This window comes from Oreochromis niloticus, linkage group LG4, assembly GCF_001858045.2.
Source record: "Oreochromis niloticus isolate F11D_XX linkage group LG4, O_niloticus_UMD_NMBU, whole genome shotgun sequence".
Taxonomy (NCBI): domain Eukaryota; kingdom Metazoa; phylum Chordata; class Actinopteri; order Cichliformes; family Cichlidae; genus Oreochromis; species Oreochromis niloticus.
In genome coordinates this window covers 2,146,836-2,165,802 of record NC_031969.2, presented here as the reverse complement: position 1 = coordinate 2,165,802, position 18,967 = coordinate 2,146,836, and the positions used below count along the sequence as shown (strand labels likewise).

The window sequence follows — 18,967 nt, the reverse complement described above, 5'->3', positions numbered from 1 at the left end:
GGTCCCAAAGTCAAATGAACACTGCGGCATCACTGAGAGGTAAAAACTGTCGAATTTAGACAGTTAATAAAATTAAATGATCAGCGTTGCTGCTTTACCAGGTGTAACAATTAAGTTTAACATCCAGGCATCCATGAAAACAGGATTTATTAAATTTAACAGAGTTAGACGTTAGCAGGAAGTTAGCTCGCTAGCTTCCACCTTAACATGATATAGCATGTTCTGACTGAGAGATTTCTGAAACATTCAAACGTACAGCTCTGCTATCACTTCCAACATAAATGAAGACAGAAAACTAAACAGCAGTGACGTTTGTAGGGTTACTGAAGTTTGGCTAGCTGCTATATAATGATGTGCTACGTGATCGCTAGCTACACAGCTATGTTAGCATAACATAAACATAGTGAAGCTGGAGGATGAACGCTAACACTTTTCCACTCAATAAAAGTTAACGTGAAGGTTCCTGATGGTTAGGGACAAATGCAATCGCATGGCAGGATGCTGTAAACGGACCAAACTTCAGTCAGGAGAACAACTGAGATAATCCATCCACAATACCAGGTTAGTCATTAATATACTGCAACAACATGGGAATAGAGCAGCTGCCAGAGAATTCAACATTAATGAATCGGAAGTGGAGATAATAATAATAATAATAATAATAATACATTTTATTTAAAAATAGCGCCTTTCAGAGCACCCAAGGACACTGTACAACAAATACACAATATACACAGTAATAAGAATAACAGATAAAAGTTACAGAGGTTTAGACATAAGCAATTTTAAACAGATGAGTTTTGAGAGTGGACTTAAAAAGAGGGAATGAACTAATATTTCTGAGGTCAGGGGGTGAGGAATTCCAAAGTCGAGGGGCAGAGCAACTAAAAGCCCTGCCCCCCATTGTAATCAGATGAGCGGAAGGAACAGAGAGAGAAAGAGAAGATGAAGATCTGAGGCACCGGGATGGGAGGTTCATCTGTACTAAATCAGAGAGGTATGGAGGAGAGAGAGAATGAATAGCCTTAAATATATAAAGGATTATTTTAAAATGGATGCGAAATTTAACCGGGAGCCAGTGAAGCTGCTTCAGGATTGGGGAGATGTGATGGGTAGAAGAAGTCCTAGTAATAATACGGGCAGCAGAGTTCTGGACACGTTGGAGCTTGTTAATAGATTTTTGTGTGAGACCAAATATTAATGAATTACAGTAATCAATCCGAGAGATGACAAGATTATGGACGAGAATGGCAGTGGCATGAGGAGTGAGGAAAGGGCGGATGCGATTAATGTTACAGAGTTGAAAATGTGCTGCACGTGTGACATTATTGATATGTGAATTAAAGGATAATGTGCTATCGAGAATGGCACCCAAGCTTTTCACAGAGGGAGAGATAGGAACCAACGAATTATTGATAGTGAGAGAAAAATCGTTAATTCTGGATAGTAATCGTTTAGTGCCGACCAGGAGAAGTTCTGATTTATTGCTGTTGAGTTTAAGCAAGTTGGAGGAGAACCAGGAATTGAGTTCAGCTAAGCAGAGGGTGAGGGAGGGTGGAGGAAGAGTAGAATCGGGTTTGGTAGAGAGGTAAAGCTGGGTGTCATCGGCATAGCAGTGGAACTGAATGTTATATTTACGAAAAATGTGTCAGAGTGGAAGAAGGTAAATGATGAAAAGGAGGGGACCGAGGACAGATCCCTGGGGCACCCCAGTAGATAGAGGAGAAGGCTGAGAAGTGAAGGATTTTAACTGAATGAATTGAGTGCGGTCAGACAGGCATGATTTAAACCAGGCTAATGGAGTATGAGAGAGGCCAGTAGAAGCTAATCTGCTAAGAAGAATGGGATGAGAGACGGTGTCAAAGGCTGCACTCAGATCAAGGAGAATAAGTTTGGAGAGGAGACCAGAATCAGCTGCCATAAGAAGATCGTTTGTTATTTTTATAAGAGCAGTTTCGGTGCTATGCAGGGGACGGAAACCAGACTGGAACTGTTCGTAAAGGTTATTATCAGTTAGGTGTAGATGGATTTGTGAAGCAACAATTTTTTCCAGAATTTTTGAAAGGAATGGTAGATTGGAGATAGGGCGGAAATTGTTAAAGTTGTTGGGATCTAGACCTGTTTTTTTCAGGATTGGGGTGATGGCGGCAACTTTGAAAGAAGCAGGAACAGTTCCAGTGGTGAGTGAAGAGCGGATAATAGTAAATACGAGGGGAAGGAGAGGGGGTAGACAGGCTTTGACAAGGACGGTGGGGATAGGATCAAGCTGGCAGGTAGAAGGCTTTGATTTGTGGATGAGATCAGCAATATCAGTTAAAGACGGAAGTTGGAAAACAGAAAGGAAGTGAGAAGGGGGTGGAATTAAGACAGAGGAGCTACATTGGGCATTAGGGACCAAGTCTAGGTGTATTTTATGAATTTTGTCAGTGAAGAATAGCATTAGAGAGTCGCAGAAGTTAGATGAATAGAGATGAGCGGGCAGAGAATCAGGTGGCCTGTTAAAGGAGTTGAATAATGAGAATAGGGTCTTGGTGGAGTTCTCACTTGAACAGACAATGGTAGAATAATAGGCAGATTTGGTTTGACTGATACATTCCTGATAAAACAGAACATGGTTATTAAACATATCCTTATGAATAGTAAGGCCAGTTTTCTTATAAAGACGTTCAAGCCGTTGGCCTTTAGCTTAGGAAGCTTTAGGAAGCAAGAAGAATGAGCTGAGTAAAGTCTGACTTAAATGACTGTTTTGTTTGCTTAATGCGCCTTAGAATCCGGTGCACCTTATGTATGATAAATATGGCAGTTCCCTTCACTTGTTTTGCTGACTGACTAACCAGAACAAACTGTGGAGCTAAATGACTTTTAACCTTTCAGCCAGAGATTGGAAAGAAACATGAAAATTAAAGCATGCAAAAGTAAATGGAGCTTTTCTACGTCCAAAGTGAATATAATGTACTCGTGGTGCTGCAGTAATACTCCAATGAACGGCCTCAGAGAGATCTAATTTAGGGACATTCAGCCTAAAAGGTGTAAATTGTTGCAGCAGGTGGTGCAGTGAGAGTGTATGACAGCAGCCTCCCTGACCTGTTAGCCACTATGCTGGGATAGTAAGCCTTCTGGTTATGGTCCACGCGCTGGTCACTCTCATGGATGAAACGCTCCTGCTCACCGAAGGCTCGGATAACCGACGTGCCCAGCAGGGTTTCATTGAAGTGGGTGTAAATCGGGGAACGACTGACTGACTCCAGACGCTTCAGCTGGCGAGATGACGCCACATAAAACCTCTGGACAGAACAAGGATGGACACATGTGACTTATATAGTCAGAATTACAGTGCAGTGCGGGGAGGCGTGGTACTGTGGGGATAATACTGGAAGATACTGACACTTCACCATCGGTTTGCCTTTTCAAACTCACCTGTACAAAAAAATAGAGCAGACCCAGGAAAGGAATGATGATACTGACTAGAGGTGTGGCAATCAGGATGATAACACAAGAGCCCAGCACGTTGAACATGGAGCCCAGGAACATCTTAATAATGCTGGGGATCAGCGTGTCAATGGTGTCCATCTCTTTGGCAAAGCGGTTGACCAGGTTACCACTGGGGGTTCGCTCAAAAAAGGACATAGGTGAGCGCAGGACATCGTACAGCATGGACTGGTGGAGGTACCGGGACGCCAGAACACCCCCAATGGACATGGACAGGGAGTATCCAAAGACAGCCACACCTGAAGGACAGTAGAGGAGTTTGCACAATATCATGACTTGTATATTTCTGTGTGAAGAACACACCTGCATCCAGCAACACACACAAAACAGACCTGAGTTTATAACTGAGGGGAACGAGTTGGGGAAAGGGGGCCTGGACCCTACGGCTGTGCGATATGACCAAACTCTCATATCCTGATAAGACATTTATCGTCCCGACAACAAAATGTATCCTAAAAATGTTACACTTTCTGTAAATTCTGTGAATCTCTCGACCTGTGTGAAGTGTTTCAGCTGGGCGTCGTGTACCTGGAGTCGAGTGTTTTGACCGATGCATGAAGCTATACACTTTTACACATAAGTTGTAACAGCCGGCATTTTCTTTGTGAGTATTTATTAGACGGCGTGCTGCGGGGAAAAGCCTGGTTTTGTTTTACATTTGAGTCTAAGATGTATTTGGAGCACCTGATGGCTCTTTTTGCTTCTCATCCATAAACTCTCTCCACACTCTGTCACGTGACTGTTGTGTTGGTGGTAGCAGAGGTTTGTCATGTTCGAGTCTGTGGTGCTGGACCGGTTTGCTGCATAATTTGCATCGTACAGTTTTCTGGTCTGTGTCAGACTTTTCATAACCAAACCATGTCCATGCTACAGAGGCAGCCCAACAAACGATAGTGTAATATGAAACGATAGACGTTGTCAGGTTTATATTGGTGGATTGTCATTTATGCTTAGAAATATTTACTCATATATGCTTAGCGGTATATAATCGATTGCATGATGATAGAGGTTTGATCCTTAGTAGGCTGCAAAGACACTGTGTGCCTTCCAGAGTGTTCTGGCATACACACACATCCTAAGGTCATGAGAGAGGTCGTACCTTCTCTTACTGATTTATGGTATAGGAGGACACCTACTCTGTATCTGCTTAAGTATAAGTGCCTTTTGTATAGATGAACTGCTGGACTTCCAGGCCCAGCAGATTTAGGGGAGTCATTCACAGGGTCACATCTTGACCCACCCACCCACCCACCCACACACACACACACACACACACACACACACGCACGCATACCTACACGTATACACAGACTGGTACTCTTTGTTCGCATGTATGCCCGTGTATGATGTCATATGTTAATGAACCTATGCATATTCATGTAACCACAATAAAGAGCAGTGCTACGAGGGAGCTAACTGGGAGTGACTGGGGTTCGAGCGGCAGGAACAGCGCTCGTCACAGTTCTCTCCCTCGTGCACGACACTACCCAGAGTTCAGCCTGGTGTCCAATGCTTTTTGCCATTATAGTAGAATTGTCTCTGATTGTTTCAGCGAGGGGTTTGTGCTAGACAGACCCATCAGACGTTTTCATATCATCATCCAATATATATCGTTATATCAAACAGCCCCACTGGACCCCATCTCAGCTGTGACAGAGTAGGACCAAGGGCGTGCTGCAGGGTTAACTAAGCATATTAGTCAACGGGTGGTGAACACGGTCACCCTGCTCTGTGAGCTGACACCACATCAGTGTCCCTCCATCGCTGTCCGGTGGCACCTACATGGAGTTTGTGTGTCCTTTGGTGCTCTAGCTTCTTACAGACATGTGATTAAGTAAGCACACATGTCAGGCCTGTGTTGGACTGGCCACCTAACATTTGTGTGCTGTTTGTTTAAGAAACGATGAGCAGGAAAAAGCAAAGGGGCTTTTTCATCGTGGTGTGTACAATGGCTACCTTTGGTGTTGCCTCACTTTCTGGACCAGACAAAAACATGAGTTTTTCCTCCTGTCATGCTCACCCTGAGACAGGCCAAAGGCACCATACACCCCCAGTCTCATTAGTCTGTTAGGCTGCGTGCCATTAACCACAGGGTCATCAGTCCACAGACTCAGCCAGTAGTTGGAGAACAGGGAGAGCAGGTGATGGGCAAGAAACAGCAGAAGACTGATGCAGGACAGAAGCACTCCGATGGACTTAAAATAGGCCCAGAAGACAGACAGCTTAACCTGCAGAGGACAGGAGAGCCACTGTGATCTCAGACTGAACATAGACACATTATACAGAAATGTTTGCATTTATACATGTGACCACGTGCAGATCCACACACCTGCCCAGTGCTGGCCTTGTCAGCCTCCGTCAGCTTCCCCACCTCTGGATTCTTGGGCTTGTTGCTCAGCTCCTCATCTGCTTTGGTTGACTGTTTGGATGCAGTGCAGACGCCTGGACTGCTGCTTAAACAGAAGGACACTTCTGTGGTTAAGTGAGACACCCCAGCTCCCCCAAGACCCTTACCCTAAATCACTCACCCAGCAGGAGTGGACACGCTGCCGTTCTCCAGTCGTTGGATGCTGCTGTTTGGCACAGGCTCTAAATGAAGGAAGGAAATTTAAAACAGGAAGTCGATCTGAGAAGACTATCATACATGTTTGCTGCAGCTAAAATAATGATCAGACTTTATCTTAACAGAACTACTACTCAAAACACTGCACGGTGCTACGCTACACAGCAACACAACACACTCCTCACCGCTATTATCAGTTTTGTCGACTGCAGCGTACGTTCGCAGGAACTCGGCAAAGGCTCCCTCTGTGGCCATGAGCTGCTGGTACGAGCCCACCTCTGAGATCTCCCCCTTCATCATGACCAGGATCAAGTCAGCTTGGGGCAGGTAGCTCAAGCCGTGGGTGACCAGCACACGAGTCTGTACATGGCTACACACAGTTAGTAAACGTGGTCTAAAAGCATTTATGCTGCTGCGAGACATTCCAACAACTAAAACAGCTTTACATTTGGATCAACTTAAGTGGTTTGGATAGTTTCATACAATCTACAGTACTGTGCACAAGCCTTAAACCACCACAGTCTCTTAGGTTTTACCTGTAAGAAGCCAGAGGAGTTGTTTTTTAACACAATATTTTTGGGCCTTTTTGATAGCAGAGTGAAACAGGGTGAGAGTGAGTGAAAGGCCCCGGGTGGGATTTGAACCTGGGCCATTGCATTTAGCGACATGTCGCCTTTGGGTCAGATTTTACAACAAGGTCAGTGTTATTCATGGGGATACTTTTTAAACACTGATCTATGAATGATTCAAGACTAAAATTCACATAAACTCAAGGGATGAACACGGAGGCTGCTCAGTGAGCAGAAAAACGCCGCGATGTCCCAGTTTGACTGGCAGAAAAACAGTTTGGAACCAAGAAGGTTGACTTTAGCCCAGAACTTATCTCTGGATGCTGTGCAGTGTCTTTAAAAAAAGAATTAAGGCTGACACAGCAAAAGAACAGTAAGGATAAGAAATGTGGGAACCATTAGCAGAGAGCTGACGCTGGAGCTGAGAGCAGCTGATTTACTGCTCGCTGAAGCCAACATCCAAGGAGCTTTGGACTGCCAACAGTTAGTCCTGGGAACTAAAAGAGTTCACGCTTTGTAGAAGAACAAGGCTCGTCCTACACCCTTTCACATTCAGTTTCAATAAAGTGCTGCAAACATTTCCAAGTTTCTAGAAAAATATAAAGGAAAGACGGGTGGCTCGAGAATTTTGCACAGTCCCGTACAAGCAAAGTGCCAGTGTTGTAGTCCAAAGTCAGTAGCACTGTGAAGGACACACAGGATCCCAGTCATGATCCTGGGTATATGTATATGACTCAGTCAAACACAAACCTTGTCCTTCAGCAGTCCCTGTGGGCCGATGACTTGATCAAAGATGTGTTTCCCTACGTGAGCATCGACAGCAGACAGCGGGTCATCTAGCAGGTAGACGGCACGATCACAGTAGACGGCCCTGGCCAGGCTCACCCGCTGCTTCTGACCTCCTGACAGGTTCACTCCCTGCACAGACAGACGGGCAGAGGCAGACAGTTTAGCAGGCTAGCTCATCATTGTAGAAATGCTGCCAGTGCATGCTACAGAGTCTCATCAAACAGCAACAAAAGACTCAGTGACACACCGACAAGTCTGTCCAAACTACAGTCTATGGTCTCGCTCACTAACCAGACGCCTCAACAAGAAACCAGTTCCCTGTGAATTCCTGGGGGTCACATCCATGTCAAAGCTTTATCGGGCATCTCCTCCAAGTACCCGTTGAGTCTGCTAATCGTACGGTGATGATCTCACTAACATTTAACACACTGACTGAGGCCTGCAGTCTGACATGTAGTTCTTGGGTTTTCCTTTTCCCATTGTACCGTCTGACCTCGATAACAAGTTGCTGGGATGTGCACTCCTGGGAAGACTGGCCTCGGGTGTTCAGGTGTGGTTTAATACAATACCACAAACCGACACAACACATGCTCAGTTAACTGCAGAAAAGTGCATTTAAATAGCAAAACTTGGCTTTTACTCACCTCTTAATAAGTAAGACGTAGTAACGATGTTTTCATAGGACTGCAGAGCGAAAACTCTTTTATGTTTTCTGAGACTAACTTGTTTTGTGTCGACATTGTTTTACACACAAAGACGTGTACTACGGGCTCATACCTTCTCTCCTATCTCAGTGTCATCTCCTGCAGGAAGTATCTCAAGGTCAGGCTGAAGGGCACATGCCTCCACCACATGCTGATACCAGGACTGTCTCCTCTCATGACCAAAGATTATGTTGTCTTTTAAAGAGGAATTCTGGATCCAGGCCTGCTGGGGAACGTACGCCACAGAACCCTGCAGGGCAAAGGACAAGCACACCTTACACTCATTGGACATTTAATTAAACAATAAGACTGCCTGTTATTTATTATCTATTTAGTCAGCAGCGCCTACATTCTGTGCGATTATAAAGTGGCCACTGCCATGTCCTTTATTCTTTTTTCTTTTTTCTTTTTTTGTAATACAATGTAGTACAAAGGGCCACAATGCTCCTTTTTACATATTTACCCCACCCCAAGAACATATTGGACACCGATCCAGAGGGGAAAAAGTAAATAAATAAATCAATAAAATGAGTTAATGAATAAAATGAATTTAAATGAAGTACAAAGAAATTCACCATATTTGAAGATGTGCACTTAAAGGGCGATATTTTGCACAAAATTAATCCCAGTCACACACAAAAACAAGGATTTACGGCAGCTGTCAAGCCTCTTTCAGGTGGGTATGGTTTTAATTTTCTCTAAAGGTTTTAGCAATGTATCCCAAACAACAAAAAATCTCTCCTTCGACCCCTTGAGAGCGTGCTTTATCTTTTCCAGCTGTATAAATTGTGTCAGGTCACTAAACCACAAAGCTGCTGTGGGTGGCTTTTTTGACTTCCAATGCAACAATATCCTTCTGCGTGCAAGCAGTGTAGTAGAAGCGATTATGTTTTTATGACTCTTCCTTAATGTTCTATGTCCTCTCTCTGTGACACCAAATATACCCATAACTGCATTGGGTTAAAGCTCAACATTCAATGCTTCGGACAGCGTATTGAAAATTGTTGACCAGCAGGCTTTTAAAGTAGGACATGACCAAAACATATGTGTTAGATCTGCAGAGGGATTTCTACATCTCTCACAGCTTGCATCTATGTTTGGAAATATTCTGGCCAATCTTGCCTTGGAGTAGTGAATGCGGTGTAGAATCTTGAACTGTATGATGTTTAATTTAGCACAAAAAGTGCTGTTGTTTACTCTTAAAAGAGCGCTCTCCCACGTCTCCCCCTCTAAGTCCACCCCCAGCTCATTCTCCCAGGCTGCTCTGATCTTTGCCATTGTTATATTTGTGAAGAATAGAAATATTTTCCTGCTATTATTTGCTGCTATTAGTATAATCATCATTAACATTTCATGATTGAGAGTGATGTTGCATTCAGATGCATTCAGATGTTCAAATATATTGGTATTATATAAGTCTTTATTATAGGTCCAGTAAGAACCACTTTAAATTGTTGAGTTGAATCTATAATTTAAAGGTTTTTGAATGTTTTTGTATTCTTATACTGAAGTCTTCAGTGGGGGAGAAGCTGACTGCAGGCTGACAGGAAATGCGTCTGCAAGCCATGCTTTTGCAGAAGTGAAACTGTTCAGAGAGCAGATGCACACTCTGTGCACGCACAGACAGACGAGACATACACACACATACAGAGGTCACGACACGTACCCAGTACACAGCACGCACGCGCCCCCGCACGTGCACGCACACACACATACACACCATAGTAGATCTATTTTGGTAGGGCAGAAGTGAAGATGTATTTTTGCTGCAAGTGCAGAATTGTGCCGACGTACTTAGAGGAAGTGCAACAGATGTCCCAGGAGATAAGCGACAGCGAAGACGAGCTGAGGGGAGGCACCGACCCGAAGACTATGTTCTTTTAAAACTATGTTAAAGGTTGTTGACAGAACATTTGTGGTTTAGGCTGACGTATGCTGTATTAAATCTGCCTAGCAACAGAAGAGGGGGCGGTACAATTCTCACCTCTATAAAGTCTTTGTTTTGACTTTTGGTAAGCAGTTCAATACTGATTGGGTTGTTGAACTCACACATGTGTAATTCATTAAAATGCCGTCTAACTGCACCACCCGGCTGGATCTGTGGTTATTTATGGATTCCTCTCTCAACATTGAACCCTTAACATTTGGGGGCTCGTTCCGGTGAGAGAGAGGGAGTGTTGGGGTAGATGGAGAGATCCGGGGTCCGTGGTAATTGGACGGGCAGACGGTAATCAGTGGTGAAAGTGAGCAGGCATTCCCCGGGGCATTTAAAGGTAAGACACTGCCTGTTGAAATATATTTCCAAAAGGTGTCACATTGGGCATGTCAAATTAAAAGTCTACTCACTGAAAATTACTGGTGAAAGTCTGTTTTGATTTTGGTGATAATGAAAGTAATAAAGTACAGTACTGAGAAAGTTAAAAGCGGTTGGAGCCGCTGAGAGAATTAAGAACGGTTGGAGCCGTTGAGAGAATTAAAGCAGTTGGAGCTGCTAATTTAGTGTGGTAGGGAATTTGGTTGTTTTGTGGGTTGGAGCCCTATTGGTCATGGAATCTATTTTGTGATGGTCATTTTGTGGGTTGGAGCCCCTATGTCCACAAGGATAGGTCTGCCTGATTCTTACTCCTGTGTGGGAGTGTAGATTGTTGGTTCAAATTATTCTAAATCTTTGTAGAACGACAGCGGCGTCTGTTAAGAAGCGCATTTTTCTCCTTGGTAACGCTTGCGCCTGGGCAGGACGCCGACCCTTGACCTACCCTGAAGAGTAGGGATAGTACCGTCGACAGCGGGGGAGAACTTGGGAACCTCCGAAATTGCTAGGGGTTGGAGCCTCTATGTTGCGCTTTTTTGGCTACCTGTAAATTAACTTAGGACTAGAAATCTGGACGGAACGGTTGGAGCTGCTCCGGTGAATTGATTGCAAAAAAGTCAGAGACTTTATCGGTTGGAGCCGTTATGGTAAATTTATCGAAATTCGTAGGAGCTAAGAGGCCTAGAATCTGTGCAGTTGTAATTAAAGACGTCTGTAATATAAAATATGAGATCTATGAGATCTATGAGACATACACACACATACAGACACAAATAGAGAGGTCACGACACGTACCCAGTACACAGCACGCACGCGCCCCCGCACGTGCACGCACACACACATACACACCATAGTAGATCTATTTTGGTAGGGCAGAAGTGAAGATGTATTTTTGCTGCAAGTGCAGAATTGTGCCGACGTACTTAGAGGAAGTGCAACAGATGTCCCAGGAGATAAGCGACAGCGAAGACGAGCTGAGGGGAGGCACCGACCCGAAGACTATGTTCTTTTAAAACTATGTTAAAGGTTGTTGACAGAACATTTGTGGTTTAGGCTGACGTATGCTGTATTAAATCTGCCTAGCAACAGAAGAGGGGGCGGTACAATTCTCACCTCTATAAAGTCTTTGTTTTGACTTTTGGTAAGCAGTTCAATACTGATTGGGTTGTTGAACTCACACATGTGTAATTCATTAAAATGCCGTCTAACTGCACCACCCGGCTGGATCTGTGGTTATTTATGGATTCCTCTCTCAACATTGAACCCTTAACATATTCTTAAAGGAGGCTATACAATTACTAATTCTTGAGATAAGGCCTTTAGGCTTAAATGTCAGTTTCAACAGATCATCTAGAGCAGTAGATGGAATTATATTTGGAAAGTCGGGGTTATGATGCTGAAGGAAGTGGCGAACTTGAAAGTATCTAAATAAGCTGGACCGAGGGAAGTCAAATTTGTGTGACAAATCCTGAAAACTTGCCAAGACACCGTCTATATACATGTCAGAGAAGTTATGGAGGCCTCGTCTCTGCCACAGAGCAAATTCAGAGTCTAATCTGGGGGGAAGGAAAAGGTGATTATTGTGTATAGGGGTTAAATGGAGAAGATTTTCAAACCCAAAGTTCTTTCGAAATTGAGCCCATATTTTGAGGGTGTTGTTAACTATAGGACTGGTGGTGTGCTGCCGTGAGGAAATTGGAAGGCTGGAGGTGACCAAGGCTCTAAGAGAAGTGGAGATGCAAGACGCTGCTTCAATTTGGCACCAGTCTTCATCAGGGGTATTGAGCCAGTATATGATTTTTTTGAACATTTGAGGCCCAATAGTAATGGCGAAAATTTGGAAGGGCTAAGCCGTCTAGGTTTTTAGGTCTCTGTAACAGATCCAGGCGTATTCTAGGTTTTTCCCCATCCCATATAAATGAGATCAGAGCTTTATCAACAGATTTAAAAAATGATTTTGGAAGGTAAAGTGGGATACACTGAAACAGATAAACTTGGGGAGTATATTCATTTTTATACAATTTACCTTCCCAGCCAACGATAAATGAAGTGGCTTCCATTTCTTTAAGTCTGATTTGACCTTTTCAAGTAACGGACAGAAATTTTCTTCATAGAGATTATGCAAATCTCTTGTTATATTAATGCCTAGCTATTTAAAGCTGTTTTTAGCGGTTTTGAAAGGTGTAGCACTGCTCTGTATTTGAAGAGCCAGATCGTTAACAGGATAGCATTCGCTTTTACTGTAGTTTTCTCTGGTCCCCTCCCCAATCAGACCAGGAGTGACATGTTTAGCCGCATGTTCTCCTTAAATTGCTGGCTGTCTGAGTGGTGTCCCAGAAACGATGTGGGCTTCATAGATAATTGGCAAACCTTCTGGAGGAAACCTGGTCTTGTTAGGAGAGACGGCATCCATCCCACTTTGGATGGAGCAGCTCTCATTTCTAGAAATATGGACCAATTTATTAAACCCCCCAAAATATGACTATCCAGAGTTGGGACCAGGAAGCAGAGTTGCAGTCTTACACGCCTCTCTGCAGCTTCTCTCCTCCTGCTACCCCCCCAAAAACCCATCTCCATAGAGACTGTGTCAGCTCCCAAACAGACAAAAAACAAACCAAAAACCAGCAATAAACAACTTAAACATAAAAAATCACAAAGAAAGAACAATACAGTATCCACATCTGAACCAAAGAGTAAAACAGTGAAATGTGGATTATTAAATATTAGGTCTCTCTCCTCCAAGTCTCTGTTAGTACATGACTTAATAATTGATCAACAAATCGATTTACTCTGCCTTACAGAAACCTGGTTGCAGCAGGATGATTATGTTAGTTTAAATGAATCAACACCCCCGAGTCACTCTAACTACCAGAAACCTCGAAGCACAGGCCGAGGGGGCGGTGTGGCAGCAATTTTTCACACCAGCCTATTAATCAACCAAAGACCCAGACAGACTTTTAATTCATTTGAAAGCCCGAATTTTTTTAAACAAGCGAATAAATAACCCCATTCCACCCTATCAAATGCTTTCTCTGCATCCAGCGTGATAACCACCTCAGGCACCACGCTGGATGCAGGAGAGTGGATGACATTTAGGAGCCGACGGACATTCGTAAATGAGTGACGGACTGGGATATAGCCAGTTTGGTCAGCAGATATTACGTTATGGATTGTGGTTTCTAGGCGTAGGGCAAGAGCCTTAGCCAAGATTTTTACATCACAGTTTAGGAGTGAACCAGGCTCTGTGCTGTCTTTACCTGATTTCAGCAAGAGAGAAACAGATGCTTCAGTCATTGTCTGTGGAAGTGACCCACGAGGCAAAGAATCATTAAAGACGTCAAGTAAAATTGTTGTTAGCTTGTCAGAAATTTTTTATAAAACTCAATGGGATACCCATCAGGGCCCGCTGCCTTGCCATTCTGCATCGCCTTTATTGCAGTACCTATTTCTACATGACTGAGTGGAAGTTCAGTTTCAGTCCTATGGGCCACTGTTATAAGAGGAACCTGAAGATTGTTAAAGAAATGCTCCATATCAGAGCAATCACTTGTAGTCTCAGATGTATATAGATTTGAATAAAATGTAGTGAAAGTTTCTTTAATTTCTTCAGGGTCAATTGTTAGCTCACCATCTTTTCGTATTTGTGTGATTTGTTGTGCGGCTGAGCGGCATTTAAGTTGGTGTGCTAATAAACGTCCGGCTTTGTCGCCGTGCTCATATACATAACCTCGTGATTTTAACAGAAGACGTTCAGTTTTTTCAGTTGACAGCAAATTGTATTGTGTTTGGAGATCTAGCTTCCTTTTATAAAGCTCAGGAGAAGGAGAAGCAGAGTACTGAGCATCTAACATAGAGATGGTTTTAATTAGTTCCTCTTGCCTAATTTGATTCATTTTATTTTTTCTAGACGAATATGAGATGATTTCTCCCCTGATTACGGCCTTTAATGCTTCCCATAAGAGGGAAGGTGAAACATTATCTTTCTGATTGAAAAATAGAAAATCATCTATTTTTTTTTTTATATCGTTTCACAGAAACCCTCATCTGCCAGGAGAGTCCTGTCTAATTTCCAGGGTGGGTATTCTGATTGGTAAAAAGGAAACGCAAGATCTAAAAGTACAGGGGCATGATCTGACTCTACAATGGTTAAATGTTAGGTGGTTAAATATGTCCTTTATTCTTTATTTTATTTATTCAATAAGCTGCTGTGAAAAAGAGTTTCATTGTAACACATTGTTGTGCATCCTTCCATCCATCACTTATCAAAGGTGCTGGTGCTTTTTGTTATGATTTAATGTTGTCAGTGTTTTGTTTTATGTCATGTTTAAGGATTTTGTTCTCGGTTGTATCTCACGTTTAGTTTAGTTCAGGGTCCATGTGTCATTCTGTCAGTGTCAGGTCTGCGTCTTGGTGTAGTGTTCTCGTTTCCTGTTTTATTGTGAAGGTCTGCGTCTCATGTGAGTGTGTTCAGTTTTACCTCTGTCTCGTCTGGTTGATTATTCCCAGCTGTGTTCCCCACCTGTGTGTAATCTCCCTGTGTTTCTGTGTGTATTTAAGTTGCGTCTTCTGTCTTTGTGGTGGCTGGTCTGTCTGTGTATCCGCCATGTTCCACTCGTGTGTCTGGTGTTAGAATCTTAGTTTGTAAATAGTTGTAAATAGTCTTGTCAAGTAGCAATCGTGTATTTTGTTCACTTTGTACATATTCTTCACTGCAGCAGCCTAGTAGGCGTGAGAAGCCATTTTTGTTGATTAAGTTTTCTCCTGTTTTTTGTTAGAAAGTTAGGTAAGTGGATTGTCTTTTGGTTGGTGTTTATTTTGTGTAGGAAAGCATAGGGACCAGTAGGGAGTTTTGTTTGTTATTTTTGGCACTGCTCACTGCTGAAGAAAATAAATGGCTGCTCAGCACTTTTAGAAGATATTGTGGTTTGTGTACTTAGTTGGGTGGTGTGTGAGTGGGCCAACTTCTTGTTGCGTTCATACACGCCTAGACAAAGAACGTAACATTTTGTACACGATCAAATATTCTGTGCTGGCTGTCTGCCTGGGTCCTCCGTCAGCCGGGTCCTCCGTCAGCCGGGTCATGGCAGTCTAAGGAGCTCAGAAATGAAGCGACTTGACTTCTTTAAGTTTCATGAAGATGTTCCACCTCTCATCCAAGAGGCTTCTTCAGCCTCTCAGAAAATTCAGGAGAAATTTCTCAAAGCACAATATCTCAGTGCTCTTCAGACCCAACCACACCCCCAGACAAGCCACGCCCCCGGGGAATCCTAAGGGAAAAAAAACAAACTTCCAAACACAAGCTTCATATCATAGTGTATGCTGCGCAGTGCAGCAAGTAGTCCTCAGCAGTGTTGGTCAAGTTACTTGAAAAAAGTAATCAGTTACTAATTACTGATTATTTCCCCCCAAAAGTAATCCTGTTACTTTACTGATTACTTATTTTCAAAAGTAATTAATTATGGTAAATGGTAAATGGCCTGTATTTATATAGCGCTTTAATAGTCCCTAAGGACCCCAAAGCGCTTTACATATCCAGTCATCCACCCATTCACACACACATTCACACACTGGTGATGGCAAGCTACGTTGTAGCCACAGCCACCCTGGGGCGCACTGACAGAGGTGAGGCTGCCGGACACTGGCGCCACCGGGCCCTCTGACCACCACCAGTAGGCAACGGGTGAAGTGTCTTGCCTAAGGACACAACGACCGAGACTGTCCAAGCCGGGGCTCGAACCGGCAACCTTCCGATTACAAGGCGAACTCCCAACTCTTGAGCCACGATCGCCCCTAATTACTTAGTTACTTAGTTACTTTTTAAAAACACGAATTACAACCTGAATAGGTGATAAAGCGATAGATCTTTCAGCCCAATTCTACTTTTTCTGCATAATCCATCATATAAAATGTAATCAAATGGAAAAGTCTCTTTTTAAAACTTTAAATCTTTTAACTTTATGCATCAAGCAAAAATTAAATTATATGCAACATTCTCTGACTGGAAGAAATTTGTTTAACATTTAAACCTATTTTCTGCACATTCCAGCACATAAAATAAAATATTTTTTTGTGTTTACACTCACTCTTTCAAATAGATGCAAGTAAAACACAGCAGAAAATAAATAAAGTCAAAGACTAGTTGCTCTATTTTCACCTGTAAAGCAGGACTGGGGTAGGCGGAGGTTTACCCTGGTGCAGGTGTGCCGCAGCGGTCAGTTGAAGACTCCGCGAGTTTCTCTATGAATTTCCCATTACAGTCGTAGCGCACTCGGTGCTTGCTTGGAAGTTAAGGGGTTTTTTCACTGTAAAAAGAAGTTTTCTTCCCACGCACAGCGGACACTAATGTTTTTGTCACTTTTTATGGAATCAAACTCAAAATAAGGTCAGTACTTCCACGCTTTAAACGCTGCACGCTCATACTCTCTCCCGTACTGGATATATCGTCCATTGTTGATCTGCACACAGCTGTTGTCACGAACGTCGCACTCGCTTACGTCACTGTCATGAGACATTCTCGCAAAAAATCACGGTTTTAGTAACGCAGTAACGCAGCGTTCCTACGTGAAAGTAACGGTAATCTAATTACCGTTTTTGCAATAGTAATCCCTTACATTACTCGTTACTTGAAAAAAGTAATCAGATTACAGTAACGCGTTACTGCCCATCTCTGGTCCTCAGGCCTCTGTACTGGAGAAACCAAAACAGCCAAACAGCCACTCAATAAACACATGGTGCAACACTGAAGAGCCAACTGGACAGCTCAACATCTGCATCTAAAGGTCAAAGGTCACTCTTTCAAGAATGCCAGTGTTCACATTTTAGACAGATGGTTTAAAAGGAGAGTAAAAGAGGATATCCATGTCCACTGTAAATGACCATTGTTGAACAGAGGGCGGGGCTTATGACACCAGCTGTATGTCACCTACACTGCAGTTTCCAGGCATATACCACACTAGATTTCCATCTAACAAATGCTGACATCAGCATAAAACCTACTGGATGACTGATGTATGAAGACACAGATATTGGAACAGCACAGCCATGGAAATCTAATGGGAATTCTCCATGTAGAAAAAGCAGCAGACAGAGAGATCTGTGTGTGTGTGTGTGTGTGTGTGTGTGTGTGTGTGTATTCACCTTAACAGTGACAGATCCTTCAAGTTTGTCCATCTCTCCAAGAAGTGCCGAGAGCAGCGAGGACTTTCCCGAGCCCACGTGTCCCACCACAGCAACCAGAGAGCCTTCTGGGATATTTATATTCAGCCTGAACAAAGACAGTCAGTACAGTTCAGCTGCATGTAAGCAGCATTCACGTTCAGTATTAATGACAGACTCTTTACAGAACTGATTAAGGAAGAGTCTTTTTTTCTGGTTTATAACTATTTAAATTGAGGTACACCAGTGGCTGCTGGGAGGTCCAGCTGGGTGTGGATGACTGACACATTACCTCACTTTGTCATACAGGGTTGTGTTAGTGTTTCAGAGCACAAGCAAAAGGTAACCATAGAATCACACACTGCAACTGAAAGTCACAGATGAAGCACACACACACACACACACACACACACACACACACACACACACACACCTCTTGAGTGTTGGTGATTCGGTTCTGGACCAGGTGAAAACCCCGTCGGTCACAGAGATGCTGTACTGGGCTGGACGGAGAGGAGAACAATGAATAGGTTAACCTACTGTGTGTAGTAAAGCTGTACACATGGCTGTGTCTCTGGATTAGAGTATATGGGTACTCCAGGAAAGAGGACTCACAGCCTTCTGCTGCTTTGTGCTCCACACTGTCCACCTGCAGCTCCTCGTGTGACAGAAACACCCTGAGTCTCTTCAGGGACACGCTGGCCTGAGGACAGACAGGGTGGGAAACTGTCAGAGTGCAAAGGTGCTGCAGACTGCCAAGTCAGAAGTGCTTGTTTAGTACAACTAACACATTAGAGGAAAAAAGGCCCCAAACCACAATTTATATTCATGTGAATATAATATTCTTGATTGGATTTTGTGACAGAGTGAGGAGATGGCGCGGCCACGTCCAGACACCTTCCTGACCGCTCCGCTCCGACTATCCACTTTTCTTGTTTTTTATTTATTTTTTGCACTGGTTTACATTCCAAAATCCTCTAGTCTTATAGTATACGACGGCAGATCACTTGTAAACATCGGTGACAAGGTTGCACATCTTATCTTGGACACTTTTAAACCTGACCCATCCTGGCCGCCAGAGATTCTACGCGGCGCGGAGAACAACAAAGGACGGGCCGCTAGAACAAAGAAGCGCCGGGGGAAACGCGCTGGCATTAGGAACAGACTGAGACAGCAGGCGCATCGCGCACCACTGCCCAGTATCCTACTGGCCAACGTACAATCCATGGAGAACAAACTCGATGACCTAAGAGCAAGAGTCACCTTCCAACGTGACATGAGGGACTGCAACATTCTGTGCTTCACGGAGACATGGCTGACCCCCACCGTGCCGGACCAGGCCGTAACTCCGTCGGATTCATTCTTTGTGCTCCGCGCGGACAGAACG

The 18,967-nt window shown here is 43.6% G+C and overlaps 1 protein-coding gene across 3 annotated transcripts in view; it reads right to left on the bottom strand.

The window, feature by feature from the left end:
• abcc1 (ATP binding cassette subfamily C member 1 (ABCC1 blood group)) overlaps positions 1-18,967 on the bottom strand; it is a 49,624-nt gene that overhangs the window by 9,948 nt on the left and 20,709 nt on the right. For 2 of the 3 annotated variants that reach the window (XM_019358365.2, XM_005461613.4), the window contains exons 14-24: positions 18,196-18,283; positions 18,014-18,083; positions 17,563-17,689; positions 8,188-8,364; positions 7,372-7,539; positions 6,238-6,412; positions 6,018-6,078; positions 5,819-5,942; positions 5,510-5,717; positions 3,418-3,728; positions 3,085-3,284 (exon numbers count right to left, since the gene is read on the bottom strand). In XM_019358365.2, coding sequence (XP_019213910.1) covers positions 3,085-3,284; positions 3,418-3,728; positions 5,510-5,717; positions 5,819-5,942; positions 6,018-6,078; positions 6,238-6,412; positions 7,372-7,539; positions 8,188-8,364; positions 17,563-17,689; positions 18,014-18,083; positions 18,196-18,283 — 1,709 coding nt within the window. The remainder of the gene's footprint in view (positions 1-3,084; positions 3,285-3,417; positions 3,729-5,509; positions 5,718-5,818; positions 5,943-6,017; positions 6,079-6,237; positions 6,413-7,371; positions 7,540-8,187; positions 8,365-17,562; positions 17,690-18,013; positions 18,084-18,195; positions 18,284-18,967) is intronic. The other variant, XM_013265124.3, reaches the window with a different exon arrangement.